Source organism: Tachysurus fulvidraco, chromosome 1, assembly GCF_022655615.1.
Source record: "Tachysurus fulvidraco isolate hzauxx_2018 chromosome 1, HZAU_PFXX_2.0, whole genome shotgun sequence".
Classification (NCBI taxonomy): domain Eukaryota; kingdom Metazoa; phylum Chordata; class Actinopteri; order Siluriformes; family Bagridae; genus Tachysurus; species Tachysurus fulvidraco.
The window spans coordinates 50,026,348-50,046,032 of NC_062518.1; the positions used below are offsets into that span (position 1 = coordinate 50,026,348).

At 40.7% G+C, this 19,685-nt stretch overlaps 1 protein-coding gene across 1 annotated transcript; it reads left to right on the plus strand.

Moving 5' to 3' along the window:
• Positions 1 to 3,424: 3,424 nt before the first annotated feature.
• On the plus strand, positions 3,425 to 13,165 carry LOC125138389 (deoxynucleoside triphosphate triphosphohydrolase SAMHD1-like). Its single transcript, XM_047814717.1, has 14 exons — positions 3,425 to 3,442; positions 4,285 to 4,445; positions 5,444 to 5,559; positions 7,166 to 7,236; positions 7,458 to 7,610; positions 7,689 to 7,789; positions 8,215 to 8,323; positions 9,431 to 9,522; positions 10,264 to 10,379; positions 10,935 to 11,074; positions 11,641 to 11,721; positions 11,814 to 11,918; positions 12,282 to 12,410; positions 12,716 to 13,165. Exons 1-14 carry the CDS (start codon positions 3,425 to 3,427, stop codon positions 12,818 to 12,820), a joined length of 1,497 nt encoding a protein of 498 aa, XP_047670673.1. The 3' UTR covers positions 12,821 to 13,165.
• Positions 13,166 to 19,685: the final 6,520 nt, after the last annotated feature.

The following is a 19,685-nucleotide window of genomic DNA, read 5'->3' on the forward strand; positions in this document are numbered from 1 at the left end:
ATCTGTCTAGTTCAGGATAATGACTAAGCTTGTGTTTATAGACATTACCGATAGTATCCTTCGTGAAAAAACTTAATCTGTTTTTTAGGCATCATTTGATGGGGGTTCCTACATTAATGTTGAAGAGATGCTTCTTTGTGAAGTAACCATTTGCATTTTTGTTTTGGTAAAAGTTGAAATTATTCAAATGAATTAATAAAATATACAATATAATGGGTTAGGCTTAGAGTTAGGACTAAAGAAAAACAACAGTCAGTGACATCACGAACAAGGTCCACGGAGGTCTCACAAATCCACTGTTCAAAGAAGATACGGGCCACACAATACAAGACATATCGTCGCTGTCGTTTGTAAAAAAACGCTGCGGTCACGTTGAGATTAACGTGGTTAAGAGATTTGCGCTCAAGCTATTTTCAAGACTTTAGATTGGTTAATAACTTGTAAAAATAACAGACCCACATGGGGAATGACCAATAGCACCAATATTTGAAAATATTTTGTCAATCAGTCCTTTTAACACACTGAGCAACATTTCACCTCCTGAAGATCAACCTGAAGGCAGAAACCTTCAGACACACAACAGAAAGAAGCTGTTCTACAAACATGGAAAAATATTTGTTATAATACTTTTGATCCATCGAGTTGTTTAAAATATCTTGATGTAAGGAAATTAAAGCTGAAATTCTATTCTATCGAGTCATATTTATATTTTGGAGTGGAGGTATGGTGATATAGGAAAGAGAGCATTATTAATGTGTGTTTATTTATCTGTACATCAAACAAGTTAAAGTTTGATAAGGTAAATGTTTCATCCAGACATTTCTAAGTGAGGAACATTAGTTGAATAACCCTCAGCCCATCTAGACAAATGATTTCCTAGATTGAGTTTTCTGCATGGCAGACTTTATGATCGTTCGATCTTTAATGTTATTATGATGAAACTTGTATTTATTTTCTTTCTTTTTGGCTGGTGAACACAACCAGACTGGTTAGTAGTCTAGCTAGATAATCTGTATCAGGACAGGAAAGTCTCATGTAAGCCAGGGTTAAAGGATTTAGGTGTCTCTTAGAGCAGGTAAGGAGTCTCTTAGGTGTAGGGCAGGTAAGGTGTCTCCTAGTTGTCTCTTAGCTGTATCCTAGGTGTTCCAAACTTTTCCAAACATGACTACAGGCCTGCTTTTAGATATGAACTATGGTATGCATATTTTCTTGTCTTCATTTAAATGGCTAAGCCCTGGGACCGGAACAGTATATTTTAATGTTAGAGCTGCTCATGTCCTGAGGCTTCATAGAGGAGTCTCTATTTGGAGCATTATTATTATTATTATTATTATTATTATTATTATTATTATTATTATTATTATTATTATTGAAGACATATAAATCCCCAAATTTATACCATTATAAACAAACTGTAAAACTTTTTAAACCCATTTTAAACTCTACAGTTTTAACGTGAAACCTGTTTTAATCTAAAGACAAAAACTGTTTTTTAAACTGTGTTTTTTCTTTCTTTCATTTTATCTTTCTTTCATTTATCTCAGATATTCACTTCCACCAGTAACGACAGTGTAGGACCAGCTGATTTTTCATCTCCAGGTTTTATCTTTTAGTAGAATTATATAGTTTTTGTACCTGATATTTATGTAAAGAGCTAACCTCCTAACATTCATCTCCACAACAAGATCTTCAGTGCTATGGCGACAAAACTGGGTCCTAAACGTTCCCGGAAGAGAAAGGCAGATGGTAAAGTACATTGTTACAACCTTATTGTTGATTCTCAAAAATAATTTATTACAACACCAGAAATCTGTATCATAAAGTCTATTTGGATCGGGTCATAGATGTCTGTAATATTTATTCTTGCCTATAGCTCTTAATGGATGTCAGCTCAGTCATTGAAAAAACAAAACAACGAATGATTTCCAAGTGATGATTAACTACACATCTTAAGAACTGTACAAACAAGTACTCAAACAGGATAAACTGGATAAACTAGCTATACATAAGTATACACAACCCTAAACTAGTGCACCTTTGATATGATTTCAGTTTTTTTCAGTAAGAGTCTGTCAGTGTTACATATTAACTCTCCTAAATGTCAGTAATGTAATAATGTAACTGGTAATGGAGTTTTTATTTATGTGTTTGTTTACTTATCATTCTGCACTGATGCAGGCAAAAATATTTGAAAATTAATATTTTTTTTCCAGGGCACTTTGGGCAGGAATCAGTTGGACATGAGAAGGTGTGAAACATCCCTCTTCTATAATATCAGTACAGTATTGGTGTGTTTTAATTGGCTTAGAGAATTAGGAAAAGCATCACATGTTTATCATCCACTGTGGTAAGGCAAGGGTCCTGAACACTAATTGGAAGGCTGTCCCCTCTGCCCCCTTCTATAGCCTTTTTTACTTGAGGTACTACCAAATATCCTGAACCTTTTGATCGAAGTAGGCGTGATGGATTATAAAAAAACAAAAGATCTCTCAGGTACTGTGGTGTGAGACCATTAAGTGCTTTATAGGTCAGTAATAGTATTTTATAATCAATGCAAAAATTGACTGGAGCCAATGCAGTGAGGATAAGATAGGGGTGATACAGTATGTTCATATCTTCTGGTTCTAGTTAGGACTCTAGCAGCTGAGTTCTGGACTAACTGGAGCTTGTTTCTGCTCCTACTGGAACATCCAGACAGTAAAGCATTACAATAATCCAACATAGAGGTAACAAATGCATGAACTAGTGTTTCTGCATCATATAATGACATCATATTTCTGATCTTAGTAATATTTCTGAGATAAAGAAGGCTCTCCTTGTGATATTATTTATGTGAGCTTCAAATGAGAGACCGGTATCAATAATCACACCAAGGTCTTTTACTGCTGCACATGATGTAATAGAAAGACCATCCAGAGTTACTCTGTAATCAGAAAGTTTACTTCTGGCTGTCTGTGGTCCTGGTACAAGAACTTCTGTCTGTCTTAGTAAAGCAGGAGGAAGTTACTGTAGTAAGCGTCCACTGTCTAATGTCCTTAGACAATCTTCAATCTTATTAAGCTGGTGCCTCACATCTGACTGCTGAAACATACTATTCAGTTTAGTTTGAGGCCATGTGCATTATAATTTCCTAGTGGACCTCTTTAAGGTCTACTGTTAGTAGTTCCAACTCATTTCCCATTGGGTTCTCATAAATTACATTAAATTAATATTAAATTAAATTAGTATTAGGTTCCAATATAAGCTAAAGCCTGGATCACACTGTGCCCATGTTCATGTAACATGAATAACATCAGTCTATTTAAGGATATTTCAGTTGTTAAACACTACTCATATGGGGTTCCTAAAGAATATCAGTGCTATCTAAGTGCTCTCTAAGTTTGAGAGCTTTAATCTCCTTTTCTGTCGATAACTAGTGATAGTAATGAGCCAGGGCTATCAAGTATCACACATTGAGCATTTTGTCATGTTTTCCCACCACACATTGTATCACACAGAAAAACATACTATTTATCATATATTTAATAAGCCGCAGCGCCCAAAATGTATCAGTCTGCACCGCTGTCTCTATGGAACAGGGAAGGAATCAAGCGCATCTCCCCTGGAGTTCTTAGTCGAGCCTGACACTTGTCAGCCAATCAAAAATAGAGGCTACACAATAGCCAATCAGAAAATAGCACTATTGTATCTGGGTAAGATTTAACGCAACAACCAATGAAAAAAAAAGCAGATCCTGGAATTGTTCATCATCATCATCCTCGTTCACCCACAGAGAAAAGCACTGGAGCTCTGAGCATCACTTTGAGCACAGAGTCATGATCTCCTGTTGTAATGTTGCAAAACGTTTGACACAAACAATGACATTGTGACTGCTGTTAGAGACGTTTCCCAGACAATCAGCATCAGTTTTTTATGAGTGTCTGTAACTTAGCCAACAGTTTTACAGCCTCTTCACTGACAACACCTGCTCAGAACAAGTAGTCTAGGGCCAGTGGTTCTCAAACTGGGGGCCCTGAGATGGTGCCAGTGGGCCCCGGGTCACTGACAACACCTGCTCAGAACAAGTAGTCTAGGCCAGAGCTGAGCGTGTGTATATGGAAGAGGTAGAACTTATTCCAGCTCCAGCCTCACCAGCACCATGATCTGCCTATTGAATAAAGATTATTATTGTTATAATCATTAGTAAGTAATAATATTCTGTGATTTCATGAGTTTTCATGGATAACGAGAACATTTCCAGCTGATCCCAAACATTTGAACACTAGTGTGTGTTCTCATTCTCAGGTGTTTAATGACCCAATCCATGGTCACATCAAGCTGCAACCCCTGCTAGTGAAGATCATCGATACTCCTCAGTTCCAGAGACTGCGGTATATTAAACAGCTGGGAGGAGCCTACTTTGTGTTTCCTGGAGCTTCACACAACCGATTTGAACACTCAGTAGGGTGTGTAACTGTCTGTGTGAGCCTCGAAGGCTTTAATAACCTATGATCTGTAGTTTTAATTCACTCATAAATCCACTATAATGCTAGACATGTGCAAGCGAGCAAGCTAAAAATAAGTTGCTTAAAGCAGATTAAACACTTTAACACAACATGGTGTTTAAAAATACAAACATTTCTACAATCAGTTTTTTACATGTTATTTTGTTCTGTGATTCAGAGCCCAACATTTAGGACTAGGTTTAGGTGCATCATAACATTCCTCAACATGAAGTGTGTGTAACACATTACTGCTAGTGAGTTTAGTAGTAGCTGGTATGTTAGCTAGTTAGCTCACCCAGTGATATAGGAGCTTAAAGGTGGGGTGCACAATGTTTAAAAAATGCTTCAGAAAACTGAGCTGGGCTGACTAACAAAACAAACATGTAGCCAATAAACAGAAAGGGGCGTGTCTTGTCAATATGCGGCAGAGAGAGTGTTCAGTGCGCATGTCTGACATTTGCAGAATGGAGTCGAAACATTGACATGGCAGATACCTGCCGTTACCTCTGACAGAGCTACAGAGCTAAACCTTTCACACAGTACTACAAAGAAACATTTGTATTACCAAAGTATTACTCATTGAGTTCATTTATTGATAAAAATATCCCTTCGGCCAGCTGCAGGTTCCGCCATAATAGTTGCCTGGGTTACGTATGTATGTGTGGGGCGGAGCTATCAAAACAGGGGTGACCCCCATTTGGTAGGCGTGTGTTTGTTTTGGTGATTTCAAACATCAATATTGGCTTTCAAACATTGTGCACCACACCTTTAATGTTAAAACAGAAAGCTAATTGTTTTAAGATGAGTGAAACATGAGAGTGACGAGTCAAATGCTGCATTAATGACTAAAAGGCTCGAGATGGTACAAGTAAAATGATAATGATATGAGGCTTTTATCCTGATTTTAAAACTAGATACATGTTTGATTATTCATACATTCTGATTTTTCTGTTTTTCAGTGTTGGATATTTAGCAGGTTGTCTCATTAAAACTCTAAGTGAAAAACAGCCAGAGCTTGGCATCACGGAAGAAGACATCCTGTGTGTTCAGATCGCTGGCTTGTGCCATGACTTGGGTGACCACACACACACACACACACACACACACACACACACACACACACACACACACACACACACACACACACTCACACACACACTTTATTTATGTTTCATAGTGTACGACTCATGTTTTTACACATTGAGAAACTGATATCTGGTTATTATAATAATAATAATAATAATAATAATAATAATAATAATAATAATAATAATAATAATAATAATAATAATAAGACCTCAAGCAGTACGGGTCGGCAGCAACACATCCAGCACCATCCAACTGAACACTGGGGCCCCCCAAGGATGTGTGCTGAGCCCCCTTCTCTTCACCCTGCTGACCCATGACTGCACACCATCACACAACTCCAACCTCTTTATCAAGTTTGCGGATGACACGACTGTAGTGTGTCTCATAAGCAACAAAGATGAGACAAACTACAGGAACGAGGTGAGACGCCTGGCTGGGTGGTGTACTGACAACAATCTTTCTCTGAACGTGGAGAAGACGAAGGAGATTGTTGTTGACTTCAGGAGAACGCACACTCAGCATGCTCCTCTGTCCATCAACGGTGCCACTGTGGAGAGAGTGAATAGCACCAAGTTCTTGGGTGTGGTCATCACAGAGGACCTCTCCTGGACTGGAAACGCAGCAGCACTTGCCAAGAAATCACAGCAGCGTCTCTACTTCCTCCGCAAACTGAGAAGAGCCAGCGCCACGCCACCCATCATGCACACCTTCTACAGAGGCACCATTGAGAGCATACTATCGAGCTGCATCACTGTGTGGTACGGTGCTTGCAACGCATCCTGCCAGAAGACACTACAGCGCATAGTGAAAGCAGCTGAGAGGATTATTGGTGTCTCTCTCCCCTCCCTCCAGGACATTTACGCTACCCGTCTCACCCGAAAAGCCCTCTGCATTGCAGGTGATCCCACCCACCCATTACATAGCTTCTTCAGTCTGCTGCCATCAGGGAGGAGACTGCAGAGTCTCCGGGCCAGGACCAACAGATTGAAGGACAGCTTCATTCATCAGGCTATCAGGAAGCTGAACTCACTCTCAAACTTGCCTCCACTTCTCTTTTCTGCCACAGGCTCCACAGATCTATGAAGCCAACACTCCCCTTCAGATCCCACATCCCCAAGGACCTTCCACTCCCCCTCCCACTAACATAAGGAAACATGCACCAGTCACTTTGTGCAGCATTGGTCTGCCTATTCTCCACTGCATCTACATATGCTTTGCACTTTATTTAAATCTCATTGCTAATATTTTGCACCTTGGGACTGAGAGAAATACATTTTTGATTCTTTTTTGTGTATATACTGTACATGTGAAAGAGTTGAATATAAAGAAAAACTTGAACTTGAAACTTGAATAATAATAATAATATATTTATAATATAATATAACATTATTATTATATTATATTATATTATATTATATTATATTATATTATATTATATTATATTATATTATATTATATTATAAATATATAATATAATATAATATATGTTTCTGTTTGGTGTTAGTGGTTATGAAGGTCATATTAATGGGGTTATGATGTCCACATTAAAGACACTTTCATATCAGTAATCTTGCAATTGTCCACTTTCTCAGGTCACGGCCCATTTTCTCATCTGTTTGACCGAATGTTTATCCCAAGGGTCCGTCCTGAACTGAAATGGGAGGTAAGAACCAAACCCCGACTGCTGAAACACAGAGCACTGCAATGTTTCTGCTTTATATTGCTCTAGGGTTATAGAGGGTTATCAATTAAGCAGCTAGATCAAGTAGAAAAGAATAAAGAACAATAATTATTGAAATCCTATGAAACAAGTAGCACGTGTGATTGTGTACGATGTAGTGCAGGTTCATTATGTTCAGTTCCATCCCTTTTTTTTCATGGTAGCATGAGATTGCATCAGTGAAAATGTTTGAGCATCTGGTGAAGGAGAATAACCTGGAGGATATGATGATGAAAGATTATGGTCTTTCTAACAAAGACCTTGAATTTATCAAAGAACAAATTGCAGGACCTTTGAAACCCTCTGCACAAAACAAGGTAGAGAATTTTCTTCTCAATTTTGTTCACAAGGTGAAACATTGCAGCTAAACCGATTTCTGGAACTCTTTTCTTTAGTGGCCCTACAGTGGAAGACCTGAGGAAAAGTCCTTCTTGTATGAGATTGTGGCAAATAAGAGGACTGGCATTGATGTGGACAAGTGGGATTATTTCGCAAGGTGGGTGTAATTAAGATGAACTTTGTTTTATTTCTAAGATATATTAATGTTACTGTATTGAAGTTTATTTTAGTGTTAACATATAGAGTCACATATCACTCAAACATCATAATCGTGGCCTAATGGTTAGAGAGTTTGACTCCTAACCCTAAGGTTGTGGGTTCGAGTCTGGGGCCAGCCTCAACTGAGGTGCCCTTGAGCAAGGCACCGACACCCCCCCAACCCCCAGCGCATTGGGTTAAATGCAGAGAACAAATTCTGAGCATGGGCCACCATACTTACTGTAGCCATACAGTCACTTTAACTTTATAATGAACTAAAGCTAACTAGACTGGGGCAGCAAGATGCAATCACTAGAATACAGATAAAAATATACCAGTTCCTAAAGCCAAAGGTCTTAATATACACATTTTCCATCTGAACAGAGACTCATATCACCTGGGACTCAAGAACATCCCAGACTACCAGCGTTTCCTAAAAATGGCCAGAGTGTGTGAGGTCAATGGGAAGAAGATCATCTGTGCCAGAGACAAGGTACAGTATGCTCCTTACCCACAATGCACAGAGCTTTTAACTTAAACACACATTTTGAATCCACCAAAATATTTTTACAATGCATGAAGCCAATTTTATGTAGCACACAACATTAAACAGGTGACTATGAAGATCTTAGATGTTAACTTTATTATCCTAAAATTATTTTACTGTTTCATATAATTGTCCTTTGATGTCTACATGATTACAAATTAGTGCTTATTGAAATCTATGCTAACAGCTGCAGTACTTCATTCTTTACTTTTTTTTACTGTAAATACTCATGTTTTCTTCTAATACGGTGGTGTTTATAAAGCTCAATATTCAAAAGCTGGGGGCACGGTGGCTTAGTGGTTAGCACGTTCGCCTCACACCTCCAGGGTTGGGGGTTCGATTCCCACCTCCGCCTTGTGTGTGTGGAGTTTGCATGTTCTCCCCGTGCCTCGGGGGTTTCCTCCGGGTACTCCAGTTTCCTCCCCCGGTCCAAAGACATGCATGGTAGGTTGATTGGCATCTCTGGAAAATTGTCCGTAGTGTGTGTGTGTGTTTGTGTGTGTGTGTGTGTGTGTGTGTGTGTGTGTGTGTGTGTGCGCCCTGTGATGGGTTGGCACTCCGTCCAGGGTGTATCCTGCCTTGATGCCTGATGACAGGATCCCCGTGACCCGAGAAGTTCGGATAAGTGGTAGAAAATGAATGAATATTCAAAAGATTTAAAACTTTTGAATGTTTAATTATGATTTTTTTTAAGTTGATAGTACCATGCTTTGTAAGATCAGGGACCCATGCAAACATTTCACAATAGATGGATCATTGCCACTATAGATGATATCCTTCTACCTTCCTCTTCAGTGCTGTATGAACGGAGTATAGAGCCACTGACAGTATTTAAATGTTTATATGAGCAAACTGGTTTTTCACTCAAACTGTGGTATGTCAGGAAATTTACTAGCAAGAATCGGGCTTCTGTCTATTGTTGACTATAATGCAACACTGTTGATGCAGTTTTTGCTGGTGTTATTCATTTTGCCATGACACAATACGAATGTAATGACACGAGATCTATTGTGAGTAGATTGAGGAGTAAGGCTCACTTTCACTTTTCTGCAGGAAGTCCATGATTTATATGACATGTTTCACACAAGACACTCCCTACACCGCAGAGCCTATCAGCACAAAGTGACCAAGATCATTGAGGAAATGTGAGTATTATTACCATAAATATCTAAAATGTTTCTAGTACTAATATGAAGAATCTGTGGGGTTTTTGTTTGCCTGATAAAAGAGGTTTAATGTTGCAATTAATCTACAGTTTCATAACCATAATTTCTGGTATGATGTGTTTTAGTGTGTCAAAGTAGTGACTTAAAACTCTTGAATGGGTTAGGTGTCCAGTTAGAGAAACCAGATTTAATATCAATATTTAATATTTAATACACTGTGATACTGATACAGTGTCCCAACTAATTTGAGTTAGCCTTCACTATCCCATCTATTAAGTGGTGACTTCTCTAAACTTTGTACAAAAGAAATTTGGAGGGTTTGCAGAAGTAACTTCTCAAATATAAAGCTGCTCTGATACATGAACACCGATTATGTCTGCATCTGCATGTGCAGATACAGAATAAGGCACTATAAAAGGCACTATAAAAGGGGGCCACAGATTTGCCTGAGAAGGCACTGCATCCTTCTAGTGAAGGGGTAGTAGTTCAACTATTGGCAAGGGAAATGTGTTTGGACAGCTTGACAGCAAGAAGATGATAGAGAAACAGATGATCAGTAGTGGTGGTGGCATGGCACAGCTAGGGGTAACCTTAGGTCTGCCTCAAGCAGTATTATATTGAGCTTAAAAAACAGTTTGTACATATATGTTTGTACTGCTGGCTTATGATCTCACACCTCTGTTTGATATGTGACCGTTGTATAAAATAATCACACTGTAGGATAACAGAAGCCTTGGTCAAAGCCGATCCTTACATTCTGATCCAGGGATCCTCTGGAAAGATGTACAAAATGTCAGAGGCCATAGATGACATGGAGGCCTACACCAAGCTCACAGGTCAGATAATCTAAACTTTGAAACTAACAAACCATCGTGACATATCTCCACAATACACAGTGGGCCTGTTCAGTTTCATGAACTTCCGCAATATACACCCCAAATGTAATATACGGGGAGTCTCAAAACTCTCAGTGTGTAGGTGCAAATACAGAGTACAAAGTTAATTACAGAGCAGCTTCGACAGGACCGACATTCCTTTGCATCCTTGTGAGAGCATTTCCAATCAGCCATGAGAACGATGTCAATGCATTCTTTTTCATTCTTAAAGGCTATTTGAAAATAATAAGTATGAAGAAAAAACAGACTAAGTATGAAACTTTTTTGAAAGCCATTGTGCTAAGCTTTAATGTAAAATGTGTAAATTATTAAACTCTATTGTATCTTTATTGGCCTAACACCTGCTGGCCCATTATTGTATTTTGCAATAAATGTAAGTGTGTGTGTGTGTGTGTGTGTGTGTGTGTGTGTGTGTGTGTGTGTGTGTGTGTGTGTGTGTGTGTGTGCGTGTGGCCATGACCTTTTCAACATAATGTCCTCTTTACCACTTCACAGATAACATCTTTGAGCAGATCCTGTACTCCTCTAATCCAAACCTGTCCGAAGCTCAAACCATCATGAAGAATATTCTCTGCAGAAAATTGTACAAGTGTGTGGGACAGACGATACCTGAAAAAGCTCTTAATTTGACAGAGGTCAGAGGTCTATTTACCAATACCTAATTGTTTCCCACCTGCTAATGCATAATAAAATTTTTATTATTAGAATTTATACTTGAAGAAGTAAGTCAACATGCATGTTCATATTGGTAATAAAGACAACAGATGCTCGGAGAGAAGTCCTGTTGTAGCAACAAAAACCCAGGAACTCTGGGACTAAAGTCAAGCATGGCATTTAATACACAATGTGAAAATGAATAATCTATAGTTTGCAAATCAAATCAAATTTTAATTGTCACATACACATACATACAGGGTACGACATGCAGTGAAATGCTTTTTGAATCTGTCCGGTATTTAAGCATAAAAGGAATGCAATTAGGGGTAAAAATAAATATAACAAAACCAAAAGGAGATAAATAAATAAAAAGTAAAAACTATATAAAACCTATATAAAATATGAAAATATAAGTGAACAAATAATGTAAATACATATACATAAATATACATATACACAAATGCATATGGTTTTTAATGATAAATGATAAATATATTTTAATTGTAATGGTTTTTAATGCAGATGATAAATACATTTTTTATAGGAAGCATTGGCCAAAGAAGTGGCTGAGTCCAAACCTGATGACACTGAGGTTGTCCTGAAAGCTGAAGATTTCATAGTCAGCGTATGAAAACAACAAAAAAAAACTAATACTTTATTTTACACTTTGATAATCAGAATTTGAGGATTTTGGACTCACTTTTAATAATCTGGCAGGTATTTGGTATTGATTATGGCAAGAAGGAGAAAAACCCCATCGACAACGTCTACTTCTACTGCAAGCACAACCCCACTGAAGCCTTTCAGATCCGCAAGGAACAGGTACAGTACATATAAGGTGTCATTTACCTGCAAGACTCCATTAACCTTTCCACAAATATCTGTTGGGACTTTAACAGCTTTACACACACACTCATTTATGTATATACATAAGTTGTATAAACTGTTATGGACTCAGTTACTGGGTGGCTGCTGCCCAGTCCTCTGGGCAACGAGTGGTGTTGAAATGTTTAAGAGATCATGTCTAGTGAGTGTCCACTGGATTCCTATTGGTGGTATGTGTTGGTGCTTTTGAAGATGATCACACAGTCTTTGTTTCCCATCGAAAAGCTTACGCTTCTAATTCTGTGTACCTGTTAGTTATGAAATAAAATGTTTGCACTGATGTGCAAATGTCTTTTGTAGGTGTCCAAACTGCTGCCGGACAGATTTTCTGAGGAGCACATCATTCTTTACTGCAGACAGACAGATAAACTGGCAGATGCAAAGAAATACTTTCAGCAGTGGTGTAAGACGAAGAATTTGAAACCTCGGGTAAGATTCACCTCCTCCACCATGTGTGTGTTTAAGTAAATGTTGAATGAATATTCTGATAACTGCCTGAGCCTGGAGAGTAAAAGGTAAGGGGTTCTTAGAGACCAGCATGCACTAACCTGACAGCAGAGATCTCTCCCTTTGGGCTCATAATTAAAAACTACTCCTAGCCCCTGTAATGAACAGCAAGTGTTTTCATGTAGTGGTTTAAAGGCATGGATGCTGTATAGTGTGTTCCAAACTGTTGGTGTAAATACCCCTTATATGTGTGGGGTTTTTTGTTTGTTTGTTTGTTTTTTGTGAAGGATGCTAATGTTTTAGTTCAAGAACTTACTCCTGCCAAGAAAACTCAAAATGAAGAACAAGGAGATGCAGAGGAAAAAGTTCGGGTAAAGAAAGCCCTCTTTTAAACACCAGGCACGGACAACAGTGTTGAAGCCAATTCAACCAATTCTCCTGTTAAAGGTTTAAATTGATTATAAACTGAATTTTAAACTGACTTAAACTCTATCTTGGGGTCATAACGTATATACTTCCATTACTTGTTAGTTGTATTTAGGGTAGGAAAACTGTTGTCTTCTATTGCTTTACAAAATAATTATTTTTACTTTAATCACTTTCTTTCACATGGTCATGTAAAAGATTTACCTTCATGTAGGGACTTTCTGACATTTAAGACTTTCTATTAAGTTTACTTGGTGATGTGTCTTAAAGAAATTTAATTTAAGGCTAATAAATTCTCTGGTTTCATCTTATTCAGTGTGTGAATCTTTACTGATTTACTGGTGTCAGCATATTAAATACTGAGGTATCTGAATATTTATAGATACTGAACAATCAGTCTACAACAGGAATGGTAAAATAGTAAGAGTACTAAAATCTTTTTGATCTTCTGTGAGATTGAGAAACAGGTTTGATATTTGAAAAAGCTTCAGATGTTTCACAGATTTGTTCAGTTCTACCTGAATCTCCAGGACTGGGACCACACACTAGACCAACACATTTTTTTACATTCTGATGTAAACACATTGATTCTGACAAAAACAACACTGGTTCTGAGGTAAACACCGCTGGTTCTGAGGTAAAGACCGCTGGTGTCAGGACCTGGTCGGAGGTGGCTTGGAGACAGAACCGTATGCAGCATAGCTTCAAATGAAAGGGGTTTAATACAGGAGGAAGACAAACATAAACCACACTACACAGGGAACTAACAATATTATACACAATGGGGAACAGATGTGATGACCGGGAGGAGCAGACGACGATGGAGCAATCACGTGACACAAACAAACACAAACGCACATGGCCATAAGTCTGCACGGATTCATGATGGATCCGTGCTGATTAATCCCTGACAGCTGGTTTTGAGGTAAACACCGCTGGTTCTGAGGTAAACACCGCTGGTTCTGAGGACACTTTAACTCTGGACTTGCACAGCACAGTGCCACTTTATACACTATTTACACACCATACTGCACCCGGACACTTTAAGGACAATCTTTAAAAACCATACACCTTTATGTATATGTATATTTATGCATATGTATATACTTTCCTTCATTCATATTTTTATAGTTTTCTTATATAGTTTATACATATTATTTTATGATACATATAATACATATAATATTTAATTTTTTGCCTTTTTATACTTTTTTTTTATATTTTTTTATTCTTATACCGGACAGTTGCATAAAGCATTTCACTGCATGTCATACCCTGTATTTATGTGTATGAGACAAATAAAATTTGATTTGATTTGACTCTGAGGTAAACACACTTATTCTGAGGTAAAGACACTGATTCTGAGGTAAACACACTTATTCTGAGGTAAACACACTGATTCTGAGGTAAACACACTGATTCTGAGGTAAACACCACTGATTCTGATTTAAACAAAACTGATTTTGATGTAAACACCACTAATTCTAACGTAAACACTGATTCTGACATAAACAACACTGATTCTGACGTAAACACACTGATTCTGAGGTAAACACCACTGATTCTGAGGTAAACACCACTGATTCTTATGTAAACACCACTGATTCTGAATTAAACATCACTGATTCTGAATTAAACAAAATTGATTCTGATGTAAACACCACTAATTCTGATGTAAACAACACTGATTCTGATGTAAACAACACTGATTCTGATGTAAACACTGATTCTGACGTAAACACTGCTAATTCTGATGTAAACAACACTGATTCTAAGGACACTTTAACTCTGGACTTGCACAGCACAGTGCCACTTTATACACTATTTACACACCATACTGCACCTGGACACTTTAAGGACAATCTTTAAAAACCATACACATTTATGTATATGTATATTTATGCATATGTATATACATTTTCTTAATCTATATTTTCATATTTTTATATAGTTTTCTTATATAGTTTATACTTTATTATTTTATTCTTATTTTATTTTTTGCTTTTTTATACTTTTTTTAAATATTTTTTATTCTTATACCGGACAGTTGCATAAAGCATTTCACTGCATATCGTACCCTGTATTTATGTGTATGTGACAAATAAAATTTTATTTGATTTGACTCTGAGGTAAACACACTTATTCTGAGGTAAACACCACTTATTCTGAGGTAAACACCACTGATTCTGAGGTAACACAATTATTCTGAGGTAAACACCACTGATTCTGAGGTAAACACACTGATTCACGATGAGGATGGGTCCCGCATGAGTCCGGTTCCTCTCAAGGTCTCTTCCTTTACCAATCAATTTGATTGGTTCCCGGCACGAGATCGACGAATGAGAGCACAAGTGGATGTATCCCATGAGCTGATTGGCTGCGCATCATTGCATCCTCTCCGAGCTCCTTCCCTTGTTGTATCTCGCCACTCTCGTTCACGTTGTCAACTGTGTCTTGCGTATCTTAGTGTTGTGTTCGAAATTAACTTTTCGTTAAGCCCTTACAATGCCTCCTAAGCGCTGTGCCTCTGAGAAAGATTCCTCTAGTGAGCCCAAGAGGAAAAGGAAGATGATGACCATCAGTGAAAAGGTCAAACTTTTAGATATGTTAAAACAGGGGAGAAGTTATGCCGCGGTGGCACGCCATTATGGAGTGAATGAATCGACAGTTTAAATATACATATTTTAAACATTCTGGTACCCACACACTGAAATTCCTGGGCGGCCAATCCTACTTCGCAGATTTTCACCTACCGCAAGGGGTTCCAGTCCCCATTAACCGCAATAAACAAGGGATCACTGTATAGATGAAAGAATAATGTATAAACATATGCATAAATATACATATACATAAATGTGTATGGTATATGAAGATTGTCCTTAAAGTGTCCAGGTGCAGTATGGAGTGTAAATAGTGTATAAAGTGGCACTGTGCTGTGCAAGTACAGAGTTGAAGTGTCCATAGAATGTCCAGGTGCAGTGTGGTGTGTAAGTAGTATGTGGAATGTATAAAGTGGCACTGTGCTGTGCAAGTCCAGAGATAAAGTGACAGTGGCAGTCCAGAATTAAAGTGTCATTGCGAAAGAAGGTGGCTGCATAGAACAGTGGGGATGGAGAAAGAGGTCCAGTGCTAGATCCTGGGTGTCTCCTGGTTTAATCTCCAAATGGCCTGCAGGAAGAAGCTTCTCCTCATCCTCTCTGTGTTTTCTTTCAGGGAGTGGAAGCATTTTCCTGAACGCAACAAAGAAAAGAGTCCATTGTTGGGATGGCTGAGATCTTTTGCAACCTTCCTGGCTCTGGTCTGGCATCGCGTGCTGTAGATGTCCTGCAGGTCAGGGAGCTCAGTGTGGATGGTACGTTCAGCTGACCGCGCCATCCTCTGGAGGGCTCGCCTGTCCCGCATGGTGCTGTTCCAGAACCAGGAAGTGATGCTACCCGTCAGGACGCTCTCAATGGTGCAGGTGTAGAAGGTCTTTAGCACCTGAGAGGGTAGTCTGAAGTCCCTCCAGCGTCTCAGATGGTACAGACGCTGCCGGGCCTTCTTCACCAGGGTGTTAATGTGACAGGACCAAGACAGGTCCTGTGTGATCTGCTGAAGTCCACTATCAACTCTTTAGTCTTGCTGACTTTCAGGAGAAGATTGTTCCCCTTGCACCATCCCTCCAGGTTTTTAGTCTCCTGTAGGTAGGCTGTCTCGTCGTTGTTGGAGATCAGGCCCACCACAACAGTGTCGTCAGCAAAATTGATGATGGTGGTGGAGTTGGAAGTGGCCACACAATCATAGGTGTACAGTGAGTACAGCAGGGGGCTCAGAACACAACCCTGGGGGGCTCCAGTGCTGAGGGTGAGGGTGGATGATGTGTGTTTGCCCACCTGTACAGCTTGTGGTCTGTCTGTCAGGAATTTGGAGATCCACTGACACAGTGGCAGGCTGAGTCCCAGGACCTCCAACTTAGAGGTGAGCGTGGAGGGAATTATGGTGTTAAATGCTGAACTGTACTCCACAAACAGCATTTTCACATAATTCCCTTTTCTACAGTCCAGGTCGCTCATCGTGGTGTGGAGAAGATGAGCAATGGCGTCCTTAGTAGAGCGGTACGAGTAGAGCAGTGTGAGAACTGTAGTGGATCCAGTGTGTCTGGTAGTGATGCAGTGATGAAGTCTCTGACAAGTCTCTCGAAGCACTTCATCACTACTGAGGTCAGAGCTACAGGCCGTTGAGGCAGGCGGGTTGGGGTTTCTTCGTGACAGGAACAATGGTTGACTGCTTGAAGCATGAGGGGACAACAGACTGTTCCAGTGAGAGGTTGAATATCTCAGTGAACACCAGTGCTAGCTGATCAGCACAGGCTTTCAGAACCCGACCTGTGATGCCACCTGTCCTGCTGCCTTCCTGGTATTCACTCTCCTGAATGCCCTCCTCACGTCATTCTCTGAGATGGTGAATGTGTTTACCTCTCCAGCTCTCTCAGCGTGCATGCTGTTTGTGTCGCTAGTGTCGCTAGTGTTGTTAGCTGCAGCCTCAAAGCAAGCGTAAAAGGTGTTTAGCTCGTCTGCCAGAGAAGCGTCTGCATTCCCCATTCAAGAAGCAGGTGTTCGATAGTCCGTAATGCTCCTTAGTCCCTGCCACAGGCTCCTAGAGCCATCATGTTGGAACGCATGCATGTTCCTTCTCCGTTCTGCGCACACTGTAAGACGCAGCCTTGTTCTAATTCATGCCCCCGGTGGTGAGCCCCATATTGTAGGCAGCGGAGCGGGATCTCAGAGCGTCGTGGACAGTTTTATCCACCCACGGCTTCTGGTTGGGAAAAGTTCTGATAGTGGTTTTCTGCAGTGTATCATCCGCTAGTTTCCCTATGAATCCCACAACCACTTCCATAAACATGTTGACATCATCAGAACTGCGTCTGAACATGTCCCAGTCTGCGTCATCCCTCTGAACTGGAGCTTCCTGTTTCAGCCTTTGTTTGTAAACAGGCATGAGGAAGATGGCGGCATGGTCCGATTTCCCAAACGGTGGATGTGATTGTCCCTTGTAGCTGTTTTTGAACGTTGTGTAGCAGTGGTCCAGTGTTCTTTTGCCCATGGTGGGGCAGGTAATGTGCTGCTGAAAGTTTGGTAGCGCGCGTTTGAGGTTGGCACTATTAAAATCTCCCACCACAATGAGTGCAGCGTCCCAATGCTGTGTTTGGTGTAACATTAGTGTGTCATGTAAGTCCCATACTGCATTGTCTGTGTCCGCTTGAGGTGGAATATAAACGGCACTGACTATAACCGAGCTGAAGTCCCGAGGTAGAAAGAAGGCCGACATTTTATGGTCGGTAGCTCCAGATTTGGTGTGCAGGAGTGTGTAAGAGAAACGATGCTCACGCTGTCGCACCAGTGGTTGTTCACCATCAGACACACTCCACCGCCCCTTGACTTGTTCAGTGATCTGTCCATGCGATGAACCGAGAAAAACTTGCCCCGGTGGATGGCGTGGTCTGGAACCGATGGGATCAGCCATGTCTCGGTGAAGCAGAGAAGGTTGCAGTCCCAAATGTCCCTCTGGAACTTGACCCTTTCCCTGAGGTTATCGAGCTTGTTTTCCAGAGACTGGACGTTGGCTAACAGGATACTAGGACTGCGGTAAAGTTGGTTTTATATTCACACATCCTCGAACCGCCACCTTATTGTGGTGGAGGGGTTTCTGTGCCTGAATGATCCTAGGAGCTATGTTGTCTGGGGATTTTTGCCCCTGGTAGGGTCTCCCAAGGCAAACAGGTCCTGGGTGAGAGGCCAGACAAAGAGCGGTTCAAAAGCCCCTTATGAATAATTTAAAATCAAGGTCCGTGACGTCGCCCGGTATGGCGCAATCGGGGAGCCAGCCCCGGGGAGCCAGGCCTCACCTTGCTGGGTGGAATGAGCCTGAGCTGGTGCAGGAGGCTGAGAGATACCGACTAGAGATAGTTGGGCTCGCCTCCGCACACAGCTTGGGCTCTGGAACCCAACTCCTTGTGAGAGGCTGGACTCTCTACTACTCTGGAGTTGCCCATGGTGAGAGGTGGCGGGCTGGTGTGGGCTTGCTCATAGCCCCCCAGCTCAGTCACAATGTGTTGGAGTTCACCCCGGTGAATGAGAGAGTCGTTTCCCTGCGCCTTCGGGTCGGGGAGAGGTCTCTCACTGTTATTTTTGCTTATGGGCCAAATGGCAGTGTAGAGTACCCGACCTTCTTGGCGTCTCTGGGAAGGGTGCTGGAAAGTGCTCCGACAGGGGACTCCGCCGAGTGGTGTTCTGTTTTTGGGCTTCTGTGCTAGTCACAGTTTGTCCATAATGAACACATGTTAAAGCATAAGGGTGTCCATCAGTACACGTGGCACCAGGACACCTTAGGTTGGAGGTCGATGATTGACTTTGTGGTTGTTTCATCTGACCTCCGGCCGTATGTCTTGGACACTCGGGTAAAGAGAGGGGCGGAGCTGTCAACTGATCACCAAGTGGTGATGAGTTGGATTCGATGGCGGGGGAGGAAGTTGGACAGACTTGGCAGACCCAAACGTACTGTGAGGGTCTGCTGGGAACGTTTGGCAGAGTCTCCGGTCAAAAAGATCTTCAACTCCCACCTCCGGCAGAGCTTCAACCAGATCCCGAGGGAGGTTAGAGACATTGAGTCTGAGTGGACCATGTTCTCCACCTCCATTGTCGACGCGGTTGCTCGACAATGGAGGCCGTAAGGTCTCCGGTGCCTGTCATGGTGGCAATCCCCGTACCCGGTGGTGGACCCCGGAAGTAAGGCATGTCATCAAGCTGAAGAAGGAGTCCTATCAAGCCTGGTTGGCTCGACAGACTCCGG

What these genes read in the sequence shown, in the direction of transcription:
- LOC125138389 (XM_047814717.1), top strand. An exon ending in AAGTGGGATTATTTCGCAAG is followed by an intron (nt 7,790 to 8,214) that starts GTGGGTGTAATT and finishes CCATCTGAACAG; the next exon opens with AGACTCATATCACCTGGGAC. An exon ending in AAGCTCTTAATTTGACAGAG is followed by an intron (nt 11,075 to 11,640) that starts GTCAGAGGTCTA and finishes CATTTTTTATAG; the next exon opens with GAAGCATTGGCCAAAGAAGT.